Source organism: Lepisosteus platostomus, chromosome 7 (genome assembly GCF_059453375.1).
Source record: "Lepisosteus platostomus isolate fLepPlt1 chromosome 7, fLepPlt1.hap1, whole genome shotgun sequence".
Classification (NCBI taxonomy): Eukaryota; Metazoa; Chordata; class Actinopteri; order Semionotiformes; family Lepisosteidae; genus Lepisosteus; species Lepisosteus platostomus.
This window is the reverse complement of record NC_142617.1, coordinates 53578180-53595146: the sequence shown is the minus strand read 5'-3', so window position 1 is coordinate 53595146 and position 16967 is coordinate 53578180. Positions and strand designations below refer to the sequence as shown.

The 16967-nt window shown below is 36.0% G+C and overlaps 1 protein-coding gene across 1 annotated transcript in view; it reads left to right on the top strand.

Annotated features, from left to right (window-relative positions):
* The window catches only part of cspg4 (chondroitin sulfate proteoglycan 4), a 49289-nt gene extending 44158 nt beyond the window's left edge, over positions 1–5131 (top strand). The window contains exon 10 of the mRNA XM_088641267.1: positions 40–5131. Within this exon, the coding sequence (XP_088497393.1) occupies positions 40–1865 (1826 nt within the window). The 3' untranslated portion in view covers positions 1866–5131. The remainder of the gene's footprint in view (positions 1–39) is intronic.
* The last annotated feature ends 11836 nt before the right edge of the window (positions 5132–16967 follow it).

Sequence of the window (16967 nt, the reverse complement as noted above, 5' to 3'; positions counted from 1 at the left end):
TAAGATAATAATTTAAAGATTTTTTTGTTTCTTTTCTAGGTCTAGATGTCCTGCAAGGTGCAGCTACAACTATTGAAAGTTCCAGACTAGATGCTTCTAATCTCTTAGCCAGTCTTCCGGTATCCCAGAGAGATTCTAATGATGTTGTGTTTGAGGTGAGGAAATTCCCTGAGCATGGGATCCTTTTTCTTGATGACCTAGCCTTGCCATCGGAATCACCATATTTCCTACAGGAGGATGTGGATAAAAAAGAGCTTAAATATACCCATGATGGTTCAGAATTTTGGGACGATGGCTTCTCCTTCCGAGTATGGCTAAAGCCTCGAGAGAAGGGGCTAGTGGGGTTGTCGCAAACAAGTGGTAGCATTATCATCGAGGAGTCCTTCAACTTCTCAATCAAGCCCAAAGATTATAGACCACCACAGCTGGTGATCTCAAATACTTTTTTAGAGGTAGTACAAGGTTCTACTCTAGTTCTTACAGGGGAACACCTTAACACCATCGATGAAGACAATAAGCCTGAGGAGATCATCTTTACTGTTACCAAACACCCTTCCAATGGACTGATTGTTGGCACACACACTAAAAGCCAAATCACCAGGTTCACTCAAGCAGATATCAACACAGGCCAGGTAGCATTTGTCAGTGATGGGAGCCTGTCTGGTGGATTCCTGGAATTTACTATATCTGATGGCAAGCACATTACATCTTCCTACAGACTAAACATTGATGTGTTGGCCAGGAGCCTAACTCTCGCCCAAGCGGAAGAGATGCAGGTTAAGCAAGGGGATGATGAAACATTAATTACAAGTCGTGTTCTCAAAACAACAACTGGAGGGCCAAGGGAAGAGGAAGTAATCTATGCTATAACTGATGGTCCAAAATTTGCAACTGTAACAGTTGATCACCAGTCTTCATCTCGATTCACTCAACAACAGGTTGAGGAGGGAAGGGTCAGGTTCCGCTTTGTGCAGTTCACTTCCCCAAAGGATAGTTTTGCATTTGTGGCAAAAACTAAAGCAGCCAATGTCTCAGGAATACTGAATGTGACTGTAAAACCTTTAATAACCCTACCAGAAGGTCCTTTTCTGCCTAGAGCATCAACTGTTCTTGTAGACAAAAAAATACTTGATGCATCAGAATTAGCCAACAAAACCAAGAGTGTTCCATTTTTCAGTATAACCCAGCAACCACAATCAGCTAGGTTCATGAAACTGGATGGAAGAGGGGAGAGTCATCCATTACAGGCATTTACTCACAAGGATGTGGAGGATGGAAGAGTAGCACTGGAGCTATTCAACCAAACAGAAGCAGGGGATCAACCTCACACTGATAGATTCCATTTCCTTCTGAAAGCCAATGGTGTCCCTCCTGCATTGGGTTCCCTGTCCTTCAGAACTGGCCCTTACAATTCCTCTGTTACTTATGATGCAAATTTACTCAAGATTCCCCCAAGTCTCATGGACCCTCTTACCACACCAGAATGGAAAGAAGGGGACCTAACAAATTCACGAAAGAGGCCTCTGGTCTCCACAGAGAACAACATCTGGGCCATCATCATTCCTATCTGCATTATCATCTTGCTCCTTATTATGGCAGCTGTGTTAGCATACTACCTTGTTCGGCGTAACAAAACAGGAAAACATGAGGTCCAGGTGCTCTCATCCAAACCAAAAAATGGGGAGCTCAACCAAGAGACATTTCGTCAAACTGATCCTGCCCATAGTATACCAATGTCAAATATGGGTCCAACAGACTCGAAAGACGGGCTTCAGAGCACAAAAGGGTCAGACCCCGACCCAGAGTTATTGCAGTACTGTAGGACAACTAACCCTGCTTTAAAAAAGAATCAGTACTGGGTTTAAAGTCATTCCTGGCCTACATGAAGGATGTAAAAATTTGACCTTCTCTGTGTCATTCCTAACAGTGTTACAGATCTTTATCAGTCTTTACAGTTGGAGCAATCTATTTATATATTAGCATTTGGTGCTGTTTTGAACAATTTCAGTACCCTTACTCAGGTTATCAAATTCTGTCGGTTTCAATGAGTACGCAACTGAATTGACTAATGCATTTAGTGACTTAGATACTTTATGAAATTAATTTTTCTTTTGTGAATGAAAGACTCCAATAGAAATTTATTAAAAATAAACTTATTTTAGACAAATGTTCATTATGCATGAGTATAAATCCCTTCATTTGCAAACAGAAAACATCTTTTGAAGGAATCTATTCAGTTTGTAAATGCATTTTTTGAAAATATTATTTCTAGAATGCTTACAAGGCACTATTGCATTTCAGATACTGATCTGCTTTGACTAGAAAAACTTTAAAAGGGCAAATGCGCACATAGTAAATCATTCATATCACTGTATGGGACAACTATAAATGTTATTTTGAAAAGCTACTAAAAGTTGCCTTAGTTCTCAGTCTATATGCATTTATCTCACTCAGACATTTTGCTTTTATTTGTTAACCTGTTCACTAACGCTGTGGTTCATGCTTTCAGTTTCATCGCTTGTTTCATAAGACACAAGACGCAAATCTTTAATTTATATCTTATATTTAACTCAGAGAACTCAGTCCTGTACTTCAGTCGATCTTTTTCTTCTGAAGTCTTTCTGAAACCCACTGGACTGACTGCACTGAAAAGCTCAACATTTGTAAATACTAATAAAAGGTTACTCACTGGAATCTAAATTAAATACATTCCCCTTGTTGGTGCAAACTAACTAATGTAATTTAATGCCATTACAAGGCTTTTCTAGAATACTGTTCAATTACTATGTTCTATTGAACATCTCCAGTTTTTTTCTTACACTCACAATACATTTATCAGGATATTGTGTTTTATGTGCTAGTTGGTCAGTTTAATCTCTTTGTGTTTTAAAACAGCCAAGTTTCAAGTGTTACATCTCCAGACTTTAAAAAGGAAAGTGTATGATCACATTTTTTGTTTGTTTTTATATCAGGTTAAATGTACACTATTTAAGTTTAAAAAAACTACATCAATACAAGCAACAAATATTGGAATAGGCATAAATAAAATCTCTTTTAAAGCATGTTTCCACTTTGTTTTGAGGAATTCAGTTAAGAGTAATGTTTATAAATTGTGGAATTCTGAAATGCTTCAAAACATCAGAGAATCATGAAATTAACCTTGACCTATTGACGTCTGTCCTTGTTTTTGATGGTTTTGTTGACTGGTGAATGCTGAAGGATCCACATTTCCACTTGTCCTATGTGGTCACATCAGCTAGACATGCAAAATTATGCTTGTCTGGACAATTGAATGAAGGTACTATACTGACTGTCTTTTTATCTGGCTGGTTAAATTTTTACTGTATTTTATTCTTCATACCATTGTATGCATTAAGCAGTTTACATTAAAATTGCTAATATTTCTATTCCTTCTTCTAAAGAACAGCTGTCTTTATCACGATTCCTTACTCCTGGTGTGGAATTTGAATTCCATGTTTTATGCAATATCATAAATACATTCAATCCAAAAATAAATATGAAGTTAATCAGTTTACATTGCTCTACATGGAGATGCAAAGTCCACAAGTTATGGCTTTTGGGTAAGGGGGGTTGATTTTTTTTCTTCTGTTTTGCTGTGCTTTGAAGGATCTAAGCCATAAGATGTATAGTATAGCTCCAATACACATGGAATCTTACTTACAATTGCTTTACAATTGGAGAATATATTTGTATTTTAGGTCATTTGGAAATCTATGTTTTTAAGTTAAGGAGATGTTTAAGCTTTTAATTCAAATTAGGCAAACTCTAGCTCACAAGTTTAACTTGACATGTTTTCAAATTTTATGAATGCATCATAATTTATGTATAATAATATAATAAATTGGAAAACAGTTACCAGCATTAATTAAGTATGCAAATGTTAAATGATAAGCAACAATTGTCAATGATTGTGCTGCTCTGCAGGCTTTTTTTGTTTAACATACATCTTCATAAACAGCAGTATCATTTAAGCATGTGGGCCCTATGTCACAATAGTAAAGTGCTCTTTAGTAAGTCCTAACAAAAATAGGATTTGGTTGAAGTTTTGGGGAAGATGATCTTAAAGCCATTGAGTAATGTACTAATTAACTATGTAATGAACAGAATGGAGACTTTGGTGATTTTTTTCCTTCAAAGAGAGGAGCATAAACCCCTGTTCAACTCCACTTCATCTGCTCTGTCTCATGGGAATGATGAGTAAATGTATCAGTTGCTATATATAATTTGTATATTTAGATCAAGACCTTTAATGGTACTTTCTATATAGAGTACAGTAACTATTGTATCTAAAAATATAAAAAATGTACTTGTTTTGTACTCCTATAAACAACTTTGATGATACAAGCCCTTTTGTCTGATGCTTGGCATTGGTCCACTTGGGTGCATTTATACTGTATTCTGAATTGTTTTATATGTTTTGTAAAGGGGATCTGGCTCTTGGGGTAGCTGGCATATCTTAAATATTGTGTTATATTTTTATTCTAAATAACCCTTGGAGAAAATAGAAGTTTCAATTGAGATATTTGATTGGCAGTTGTAAATTTCAGGTCATGTAAATATATATTTATATCTATTGTCAGTGTCAATGCTTGGTTATACTATGTAAACCCCAACTTAAATAATGCCATTGCTTTTCAGTTTTAAACAAATTACAGTTTTCCAAACAAACTTAAATTACAATAGCAGGAGTTCAAGAGATGTCTAAGTATTTTTAATATTGTCTCTTGTTCTAGAATTACTGTTTTTAGTTGGGGGTTACAGTCTCTTATGATTGATCCTTTTTATGAGGAGGACTAAAACAAACTCCAATAAGAAAATATGCTCTTGAACAGTTTAATACACAAGCTTTGAAGCTGAATATTTAATGGGTCACACCTTTGCATCATTAAATTATTAAACGATTTAAAGGATACACCACAATGTATTCTACATATTTTGGATAGAAGTAATTGATCATTTTCAAAATACATCTTTACATCAGAAACATTGCTTTTGTTTTGTTAAAAAGCTAAATAAATCTTACAACTCAAAATGTTTTCCTACAATGCTGGGATATAAAAAGGTTTTTTGTAAAAGACAAATGCAAAAAATAAAGAACCAATTCACAGATTTCCTGTGTGTATTTATTTACAGAAAAATAATTATCCATTTAAAGAAACATTCACTTTCTCAATATTAGAAAAACAACAGGAATAACTAGCAGGTGAGGCTAGATGTAACTTCTGTCTGAATGCTTACAAATGTGACTGGAAATGAGTTTCAAATTTGGTGTGGTATTCAGGACAGCTGACTCGGATTATCAACAGTTGACAACTTATTGTAATTATCTTCAAAAGGAATTAAATTTAAAGTAAAGTAAATTCATGCTATCATATATCTTTTGGGATTATGCTAATACCACAATATTTATTTTTATTTGACATGTATACCTCAATATGGCGATCTATGCTTTGGATTCTTGGATTTTACTAATTAAATAATAATTACAAAGTTGAATTTAATTTTATTTCATCTTTATCAGAAATATTTCTCTTTTTTTTTAATCTACAAATTGACATTTAATCATCCTCAGCAATTATATAATCTAATCTGAGGCAAACAGCTAAAGAATCACTCAGATACTGTATATACAATAATGCATCTTTTGTAGGTGTCTATATGTGGAAAGAATAAATTATATTTTGTATCAAAATTAGTTATTTTACTCTATTTGTCAAAATTATATTACTGAATAAATATTCCTATAATTAACATATGGGAATATGGGATAAATGTACAGATTTAGTTTTGGAAATCTAAACTCTAGAAATTTTGTATAAGGTATAAATCTACTGCATTATTTTAATAGAAACAATTGTAAAATTAGACTTTGATAGTGTATCCGTGTAATTAGGTTGTTTAATTTATTGTAGATGAAAAAAACAGTAATATTAAATGAACATAAAAGGATTATTTGGGTTTGCCAAAATTTCTCATGTTCTGTTAAATTAAGCAAGTAAAAATAATAGGAAATGTTGTCTTTAACTTTTAGAACAGATTTTTCTCTACAATTATTGCTTTACCTAGTTGTAACTTTAAAAAGAGGTAATTTCCATCAAGATCAGCCTGTGTATCTGACACCAGAGAAATAGCTTTTATTTCAACAGAAGATGGCGCAAATTTGCAGGACAGAATTATAGACAGGAAATAGATCAGAGAAACCCTCAGCATTATTAGAAACGCCTTTTTCATGCTAACCCTTAATCTTTCCTGTATAATATGTCTGTCTCCATATCATCAGATATTTCTAACAGCAAAATATCTTCTTTGACTGACTGAAAAATAGTTTTCTGTTTTCAGTATTTAATTTCATTTTTGAAGCTTTCTGAAGCATTTGGATGCATTCTGTTGCAAAACCAGATTCTATACTAATGTACAATTCATATGTTAAAGTTTCCCAGCTAGCATGAAATAACAATAGTGTAGGCATGAGGAGGAGCAACTTCTCCAATGTTTTTCTTGAAGTAGATTCTGACATTAATAAGGCTGTTAGACTGTGTTCCAACGACAAACTGGACAAGTGCTTTGAGTATTTGAACCCTTCTTGCTTCCTTGAATCCTTTCAGGATTCTTATCGCCACCTTAACAAGTTGAGTATTTATTACATACTGACATCATGAGATTATTTATGTCTGCAATTTGTTATTTGTTATAATTCTGTAGCTTAGTTTATGGCACTTTCTGAAAGGGTAAGAGTTAACTATTCAGACAACAGCTAAAGAAACAAAGTTTTAAACAATTTCAGGAGGAAGTTAAAACAATCTCGCTCACTTCCACCTATCTTCGCGGAACTACTGTATCATGATATTTGTTTGTGTGTTTCACTTCCAAGTCCCTCCCTCTAACCAATCTTCTTCCCTGTCACCTCCTTCTTTTCTGTATATTCAGGGGTTCCTGAAAGCCTGTTTTTGTTCTCCTCAACCAGGTGAGATAAATAAAAAAACCTCACTGTTCAAACCACGCCTCTCCTCTGCCTTAACTAGGTTTTGACTATACAAATTAAACGACCTCTGTTCTACTTCAGCAGTGAAATACAGTTTTGCTAGGATGCCTGACCCCTACTCTTCAGAACATGCTGCAGCTAGTTTGTTTTGTACAATAGTATGATTGTCATACAGATCATTTTCTGCTAAATGATCCAGACAAGCAGACTCAAGCCAGCTAAAGACCTGAAAAGTGTGTTCATCAGTCTTTTATCTTCTGCCTTGTCACAGGCTTTATGGGAAAGGTCATTAAAAAGTTATACATTAGGAGGAATACTAGTGGAGGAATACTAGTCATGTTTCAGTGGTCTTGTTGTCATTAATCTTGAATGCAACACAACTGGTTCTTTTATGCATTCCGTGAAGTGCCACTGCAGCAGAGGGTGGAGTTGTGGATCAGGAGTTCACGTTTGAGGTTTTTTTTAAAGAAATGAATGTTTGCATATCTAATTAGGAAGGTTATTTTAACAGCCCTTAAAAAACAGGTTTGTGCCCACAGGGTAGCCTCTCTTTTTTCATTAACTTCAAATAGCTAACAGGATTCAGTATTTTATGGTGAAACAAACTCTGCAAGGCATCAATCTTATGTTTTCCTATTTAGCTATTGTGTAGAAACCACTTTATTTGCAGAAAAACTACTGTACCGTTTTGGTATGGTAAATTTTATTTTTGCTGGTTTGCAAGACAGACGTTGCTGCTCACTGTTTATTTAAGGGACAAAGGGTCCAGTACATGCATGCTAGAAAGAGTTTCAGTTCTTTTCTGACAGGAATATATACAAGCAGTTTCTTCAGACACAGAAGTAATTAAGTATTTATCACCATGAAGTAAATAAACCAAGAATTTCATTTCCAGCAACTGAACACTGTAAATTTCTTTTGAACCCAAATTTAGAATGACAAACCAACATAGAAAACCATCTTGAATGTGAAGCAACATTAAACCTTAAGGTGAAACTGTGTGCGTGTGAAGGCACTATTTCAGATGTGAGTGGTAGATGTTGAGTATGTTGAAATCATTACATGTGGCTTTCATAAAAAGAACCTTAATAGCAAAGGAGTGTTACAAACAAGAGGTCATTTATGCCTATCTTGATCATATGGAAATCATTTTGGGACATGAGGAATAAAATACTCTTTATTTTAAAATAATTGAAAATGTGATAATTAAAATATATACAGTAGCTCATTTTCAAAATGTGATAATTAAAGGAGAGCTATCACTTCAAAGATCCACATAGTAGAAGAGCAAGAAGTAGAATAAAAGCCCTGTACACAAGATTGTGCACCAGGCAGCACACAAGCCTGAAGTATGGACAGCCTAGCCTGCAGTTTAGACTGAATTTCCTGCTGCAGCCAAAAGTACCTCAGTTAAGTGCTATCACACATGAAGCAGCAAATACAGTACATACAATGTACATGCCCTGTATGCAATTTACCTAAACCAGCAGTACATTACAAAAATGTCTCCCTCACCCCATCTCCCTGGTACATCCTCCTGTAAGGAAGGATGCTCGTCTGTGTGGGGAGTTACCAAAAGGCTTCACCTTATGGGTGGGTTGTCATTCTCTGTGTCCAGGTGAGTTTTCCAGTAAAGTTGGCAATTTTTCACCATTCCATTCATGCTTTTCAGCTGCTTTAATTAGGTTTCGACCAGACCAAACTACTGAAAATTATACCTTGCACTACTATTCTCAGCTGTATATGGAAGGACACAAAATTCAATAAACAATCTTGCAGGCTGTGAAAAAATGTACAAGCTTTATAGCTTTTTTTGGGGGGGAGGTGGAAAAAATATTCAAAGAAACCAGCCTCTCTTGGTTGTTCTGGTTCCACTTAGGACTTACATCAGAATTTTACCTTAAAAGGAATTCGGCTTTCATTTTGTAGGTGTGTTGCAGCTGCTGAGAATTAATCAAAATTGAGTTCATGCCATGCTTAACTGTAAATTTATAAATGGTTGGTTGAAGACCACGTTTGTCAAAGCAGAACTGTCTTGATAAACATGGTGATAAAATAAGGAAGGGCACTATGGATTTTGGGACTTCTTTAAAAAATATATGATGTAGTTATGTTTTAAACATTCCTCAAACTGATTTCCTAGAAGTGCCTGCCAGTTGTGTAAAAATTCAGGAGGTGAATCTTTTGGCTAAAAAATCACCAGAAAGCTGACAGCTCTCATACCAAGGCTATAATTTCAAAGCAGATTTATGAACCTTCCATTAGAAAAATGAAAATCCTGGAACCAACAATGCCAAGTTGAAATTTTCCATTTTCTAAAATGTTGCTTTAAAATGAAATTGTTTAGTTAACGTTTTTTTTTTTCTACATGAGCCTTTAAAATTTAAATCAGGCTATGGCCTTTCCATGTGTGACAAGTGAATTTTACAATAACAGAAGGAGAGGCACGTATCAGAAAAGCAGTCACATCTAAGGACACACTTGATGTAGGCAGAATAGTTGCTAGCTAGGCCTTAGCCTTGATTTGTAGTTCTGATGGCTCCCTTGGCAACAGCACTTTTGTAGACTGGAATGAGGTGTCGCGCTGCCAGAAGCTCTGGCTTCACACTGCAGGGTGTGTGCTGTCAGAAACCGGATCTTACCCAGTCCCAGACTTGGATGGCATTCAGATGCTTTGTGAGTTAGATTACACAAACACTGAGAAAAATATTGCTGCAAAATCATATTCAGAATGGAGGTTTAGGTTACAAAGCATGAGGCAGAGGAGTAAAAAAAATGACAAGCAAATTTACAACAATTTTAGGCAGGCATAGTTCCAGACATAATTAAAGGGACCTCCGCCTGCAAGGAGTGGATCTGTGGTGAATATTTGGGTTTAATACTGTTTGCTTTTTTAAGAGTGATGTCAGTCTCTGCTAATGTAGATCATCCTGCATAAGGGTCTCTGAACTGTTTTACAAGAAAGAGCTTTGATTAATGCAGATTTTCACAGTATCCAGTCAATGAAGTGGATTTTTTGAGATGTGGTGGCTTAAGCACTCCCAAACCTAATGGTCTGTCACAACCCCTGATTGTAGGATGGGCATTTCCTTAATGTAAGGCTATCTGAAGCTAGTGGTTCAGTAGTTTGTAATTTATTTTTTTTAAATGTTCCTAACTGGTAAAAGTGAAACAAAAAAACGTTTTAGTTGTACTTAATGTGCTTCAATTACATGGTTTAGATTTCCATATTGCTGGGAATCAAAGATCATATTAAGCCATGCATTTGACAGTTCTGTCATCTACTACACTTACTGCAAGGGCAGCAAAATATGAGTAAAACTAGTTATCTTTTCTATCCATGGTGTTCTGATTTATTACAGACAAATGAATGGGGTCAGGGCATTTTGTGTTAAATGTATTGTGTTATGTTTTTTACCTACCTGCAAACCAAATTTCCCATCTGGGACAATAAATTAAAGGAAGTAAGGGTAACAACTTCAGCAACATAGCTGTGTAGCTCGTTCCACACTCTCACAACTGTATTTAAAAAGAATTGCCTCTTTTTTTTAACTGCACTTCCCTATGATATCCACTTTTGTTCTCTGGTTAGTGTTTCACTGTTAGTTCATGAGCTGTTTAAGGTATGAAGTGGTGGTCAAATTGTGCCCTGTGTTTTTGTGTATGAGAGGAAGGCCAACCTCAGAAACTAGCACTTTAGCTCTGTTGTTAGGATGTGCAATCGTGTTCCACATTGTTCATATCTGTGCCCTAGACTGAAGTTTGAATAGTAGCACAGTCATTTAAACTGGACTGCACACGGCAAACTGCAAGAACCCAGGCTTGTCACATAAAACCACAAATAACTATATTTGTTATATATATAATAAATAATAATTGCAACAGGAGTTAACTTTGACTGCTTCTTAATTACCAGTTTACTATCCAAGAGAACAAACTGGCCTTGCTGTAGCAAACTCTACATATTCTGTTTGTTTTCATTTCAAAAAGCCTTTAACTCAATTATAGTTTTTCAGAATCTACAAACACTTAGAGCAGAAAACAGATGACTAACAGAAACAAGAAAATCACCAATGGGCTGCCACGTAAGTGTTAAATTAATCCTTGGAAAGCGTAAAACCTTGATGGCACAACTAATGCATCTGACTTAAATTACAGTTACTAACCTTTCATAGACTACCCTCTTGCAGTGTTGTGCTTTTCAGATGGATTATCGCAGCACATTCTGCAAAATGTTACTAACGCTTGAATAAAACTTGCTGGCGTAATCCTCTTTCTCAAACAAACCTTACTGTTCCATTTTTAAAAGGATAATTCCTTAAAAATGGAGCAGAGCTGGGTGCTTGATTAATCAGAAGTACAAGATTGTGTTCTGGGCTGGCTGGATTGTGGCAGTCAGTCTATAGTCTTGTTCAAGCATGCCTATGCATGCATCAGCAAAGAGATGTTAGCTTGTGGGTATGCACTGTGTCTCAATTAATCTAAAGCAAATCACTGCTCAGCCATTATAATAGCCCATTTCCATGCTATTAGAGATATAAGGTTGAAGATTTGTTTTGCTTTCAAAGCCTTGCTTCCCCAATGGGGTTTTTGGATTTAAGAGTGAAGGTGGAACATTGCCACCTGACAAGAATTGTGTGTTTGTTCATCTTTTGTTATCAAGCTAGGGGTGAAACAGCCTTATGAAATACATTTCTTCAAACTGTTTTGCAATTTCTTCAGCTACCATATCCAAGGTCACCTCTCATTAAACAAGGTGTTCACTGTATTGTTTGTACAAGCTTGAGATAAAGCAAGAAGGCAGGCTGTTTCTGGAATAGTGGCTCATGAACAAAAAATCAGCTGACTTTGTAGGGACTCCAGGTATAACATTTGGAAATCAGTGCCTTTAAAGTTATAATGCCATGCGGATTTTTTTTTGGTGATGTTGCTAAGAAATAGAATATTATAATAAGATTTGTGAGTAAATCATTTTTACAGTTGAAACCAGGAATGAAGTCCAAAAACAAAGTATATATGAAAGAATGTGCGATGTTTACAGAACATTAAATGTTGGAATGTGTAACATTCAGCAGTAGTGTAAAGAGAAAATTGTTTTATTTCCTTTTTTGTTTAAGCTTACTGTTCTGTACTGTCAAATTGTTTAAATGTCTCATTCTTTATAGGTCAATCACTAATCCGTTTTAAGTTGACCACATAATAGTAATCGCCTATGGCTGTGCCATATTGTCACTGCTGGGAATCACATTTTATAACGTCCTGCTGGCAGACTAGAAATTCTGGGGCAGTGAAACTAGGTCTTTATTATCAGCGCTGACCTGTTTTAGAACCAATGATTGCTGAAAGCAATTTGGCCACATGTCATCTCTTTTGATAAAATCAGCATTTTACTACAATAATAATAAAACATTTGACATTTCACAAACAACTGAGGTCCTCAACAATGCCTGTCAGCAGTTGAATTCATTAACCAGTTAGATAACAATTGCTGAAATAGGATATTCTATGCTACCTGAAAAATTAGATTAAATTAGTGATAATTTGGATGAAAGAAATATTTAGATGCACCTTGTTTCTCAAGTTACTACACATATTTAACCGGTATGAAAGCCTTGTTCACAGTTCATGAAATTATACAACTTCAGCTGTTAATGTTCATACCACAGTACCTGTGTGCTTCAGCATTGAAAGACTTTATAATTTGCACAAATTTATAGGCATAGATTTCGCACCATCAAGTGCATTTTAAAATGTTTAAATAGTACAGTACTCCATGCACATTTTCAAAAATCAAATACTGTTAAATAAATAATTCACAGCAAACTTCAAACATGAAATATTTCTGCGTGAATGTACTCCACCACCAAATATAAAATCACTATAATAACTTGTATACAGAAATACTGGTATACAGATAAAATACTAGACTTTCTAATAAACCAGATTTATTTAAACCCCATAATTTATCAACATTACCTTTAATAGGACACACATTTATTTACTGTAATGTGGATTTTTTTAGATTTACAGCTGCAATGTCAGTGTTTTTATTCTGTAGTTGGGACTGTAATTTAACTGTACTGTTTTCATGTGTGGATCTCACAATCAATTCTCATTACTGCAAATTCTTCAGAGTGAGATAACATTCACTAAGTTAGAAATCATGTTCCAGTTTGCTGCTGGCTTGCTGGAGAGGAAAGAGGAGCCAAATACAGCACACAAGATTATGGTCAATCCATTAACAACCGGGTCTAGATGTCTGGTGCTCTAAAAAAAGCAAAAAGTGTGGAGGTCCAAAACCCAGCTGCATCCAAATAAGATCCTGCCGGCACTGATTTAATTGAGTTCTGGATAACAGCTTCCATAAAAACCAAGCTGAAACTTCAACGATATAAAATGACTACATTTGTGCTTATTTTAAGAAATAATCCTGCAAATGCACTCTGTCAACTAGCTCCTGTCAGGAACAGACCTTAAGTCTAGAAAATATAGGATACAGAAAATAGAAAATCATTTGTTCATTCATCTCCAGTTTAAGGAAGCTTGTTAAACACTGGGACTATTATTCCTAAATATGGCACTAGTTAAATTTTGCTACACACACTGATAAATCAGATTTAATATTATATTATCAAGACTTGATAACTGTTACACTTTCTTGCTTTTCATTTTGGGATACATTTAAACTGGATTTTTTTTTTCATTTGAAATGTATCAGTTAAGATGATTAGTAGCTGGAATTCCTGATGCGATTATTTTGCAGTATCATTGAACACTTTTCTCTTGTTCTGCTGCTTGCTTTCAAGTAAATGGCTTTCACTGCTTTTCAAGCAGCTGACTCAAAAATCAGAGGTTCAGAGATAAAGTTTCCAGTAATTCACTTTCCAAAATAAATAAAATGAATAATAAAATAAACTGCATAGTGAAGAAGAACAAGAGATAGTATTCTGCCATGCATTAGCTACGTGCTTTCATGGAGTCAAAATGCATTGAAAGGTCTTGATTTCCACAACCCTCCTGATTGCAGGTGACAAATTTAGGGAGTACTACAAAAAAAAGCCTATTCCTTGCGGGATTAGCTGACAATCAAATACCTATCAAAAACTTTGATAACACAAGAAAGGTCTTCCTGTTAGCCTTGAAAAACAATGTGCAAACACTTGAAACAGTAAAGCATTTTTATAGTGAGTGCATCTAAAGCCTCACTTTTGCATCTGTCAAGAACTGGGAGAAAAAAGGATCTGGTTGAAAAGAAGTCCAGTTCCTTGCGTGATTTGAGACCTTGCTTCAAACCTTATCTAGATACATTTTGCACTGTTTCCCATAAACTGAAAAAACATGAAAATTTCTGCCTAAAATAGGAGCTATAGCCAACTTCATGGTGCTGTAGCTGTAATAGGGTATTTAGCTAACAAGATATGCTGAAGCTCATGATCTCAGGACTGGTCTGGACATTGATGAAGGCAGGAGAGTATGGATACTGGGCATCACTGGAAATACTTTCTTTTAAAGCTTCAGGTGTCCATTAATTCCTTAGCCACCAAACTACCTGAATCTAAATGTGCTTCTGCCTTGGTGCTTTCTGTTGCTACAGAACACAATTGCTTAACAGTCAACAACATCATAGGACAATTTACCTCTAAATTTTGCCCCCAGGTTGCATTGTACAGCACATGTTCAACAGACAGGAGACAGTCATTAGCCTTATGGTGTAACTTCTGACATTGAAAGCTACATTCTATGAGGACCTCTCCTGTTACCTATGTAAAGCCTCACTTTCACTTTTTATTACAAATGTTCTCATTGTGTTCTTCAAGATATGTTATGATCTCTGCCTTCAGTTTCTTATAATGCCTAGTCTGCTCTGGCTCTAAGTCATGGTAGGTCGTTTGAGCTTCCCCGCTCAAGAAGAGCAAGCAGCCCAGCCCAGTGCTCAGGTGGGCTTAAGGAAATAAACATTTCCTTTATGCTATTCCCTCTAAATTGAGCAGATAGGCCTCCACTTCCTCGTAGTCATCCAGGAGGTAGCCCAGACCAGTTAAGAATTGCCAACTACTTCTCAGGAATTTAATCATTTAATCTCTTCCTTCATTTTCTGGGTTGCTATTTTTTGCACTTCACTGGTCTGACAATTCATATTCTGTACAGCAGCTAACTCCTGTAGTTCTGAAGTTCATGCACCAATGCTTTCAAATATTCTTTCATGATTAAATTCTCCAGACTAGCCCTGTTCAAACACAGACCTCGAAGCTGGCCACCATCTGCCATTCTTTCACTTTCCCTCTAGTGTGAAAGAGTTCAGATGCAGGCCTCTGAGGTTTCTTCACATACCTTCTTCTTTCCTCCAAAAATCCTGATTATTGTAATAAACAGTAAAACAACAGAAGAAGTCAAACAAATGCCTAATTACCAAGTTTCAAAAGAAACTCCACTGGAATTTTACTCACTGGTAGTTAGAATTTGTGAAACCATTCACTGACTAACCAAACATTTTACTTTAATTGAGGGCTTTATTGTTTTCGCCCTTTATGTCAACAAATCTCACCTTCACAATTCTTTTAACACTTTACTTTTACCAAATCTTCTCCTACCACACCAGATCTGGTCTCCATCAAAATATCTGGAGCTGTGTGCTGTGCCCATTTGTGCAGAAGTCTTCAGAGGTAATTGATGACAGCTGCTCTCAATCAGCCCTGGGAAACCGTCAGTTGGCCCACAGTTTCTTAACAATTTCCTGGTGCTTGTAGTTTCAGCCTGAAGGCTGGTAGCAGAGAACTACAAACATTGTTCCAGAAAAGCTGTAAGAGGTAAAACTTTTCCATACCTTGAGAACATAGTACAGCACCTTCTATTATCTTGTCCCTTATACTGCTTTAATGTGCTTTTGTAAAACCAGGGGGTGCCCCATAAACATTTGAGAGTTCTTTAGAATGAATAATTACCCTTTTGAAGTCACTTCAAATCAGAAATTGAGAAGTGGAGAAAATAGACATGCTATTTAAAGCATTTTTTTAAGAACTTACACATAACATAGCCCTTCTCAAAAGAGTCCTGATTTCCCTTTACAAATGTTTCACTTCCTCTTGGTAGTTGATCATCTTTTTCATTTTTGTTGTTTTTTTTTTTGTGGGAAGGATGCAATAACTTATTTTTTAAATTCAAGTTCCAAATTCAAGCTCAAGTTTATTGTTATTATACTCATATACAGGTATATGTTATAATGAAATGCTATTTAGCTAGCTTTCAGACGATAAGTAGTACAAAAAACAACAATACAATTGTATAAGAAAAGAAAGACAGAGACAACAGGCAGTGTGCAAAACAACAACAGGTAACGTGCAAAACAACAGGTAACCCGTAAAGTGCAAAACAACATCAGATGTGCAAAATCATACATCAACAGAATGAAATAAAGGATAGAAAATTATGGGGACTGAGCTTCTTGACATGTGAGGTAGAGGTAGATTTCAATGTGTGTTTGAGTTTTTGGTAAGAGAGAAGCCACTGTGAGGTTCAGATTGTAGGTGAGAGAGGCTGGGAGTTTAATAGTTTGATAGTGCAGGGGTAAAAACTGTCTCTGAGTCTGGTAGTCTGGGCCCGAATGCTCCGGTACCGTTTTCCAGATGGTAGAGGGTCAAACAGTCTGTAGCTGGGGTGTGTGGGGTCTTTGATGATGCTTAGAGCTTTCCTCAAGCACTGTCTGTCATAAATGTCCTGGATAGATGGGAGGGCAACCCCAGTGATGGACTGGGCAATTTTCACCACCCGCTTTAGGGCTTTGCAGACAGCAGTACTACAGTTGCCATACCACACTGTGATGCAACCTGTCAGTGTGCTTTCTGTAGTGCATCTGTAAAAGTTAGTGAGGATCTGGGGAGATATCTTTGTCTTCTTTAACTGTCTTAGGAAGTACAGGCGCTGTTGCTCGATGATATGGACGCCAAGGAATTTGAAGTTACTGACC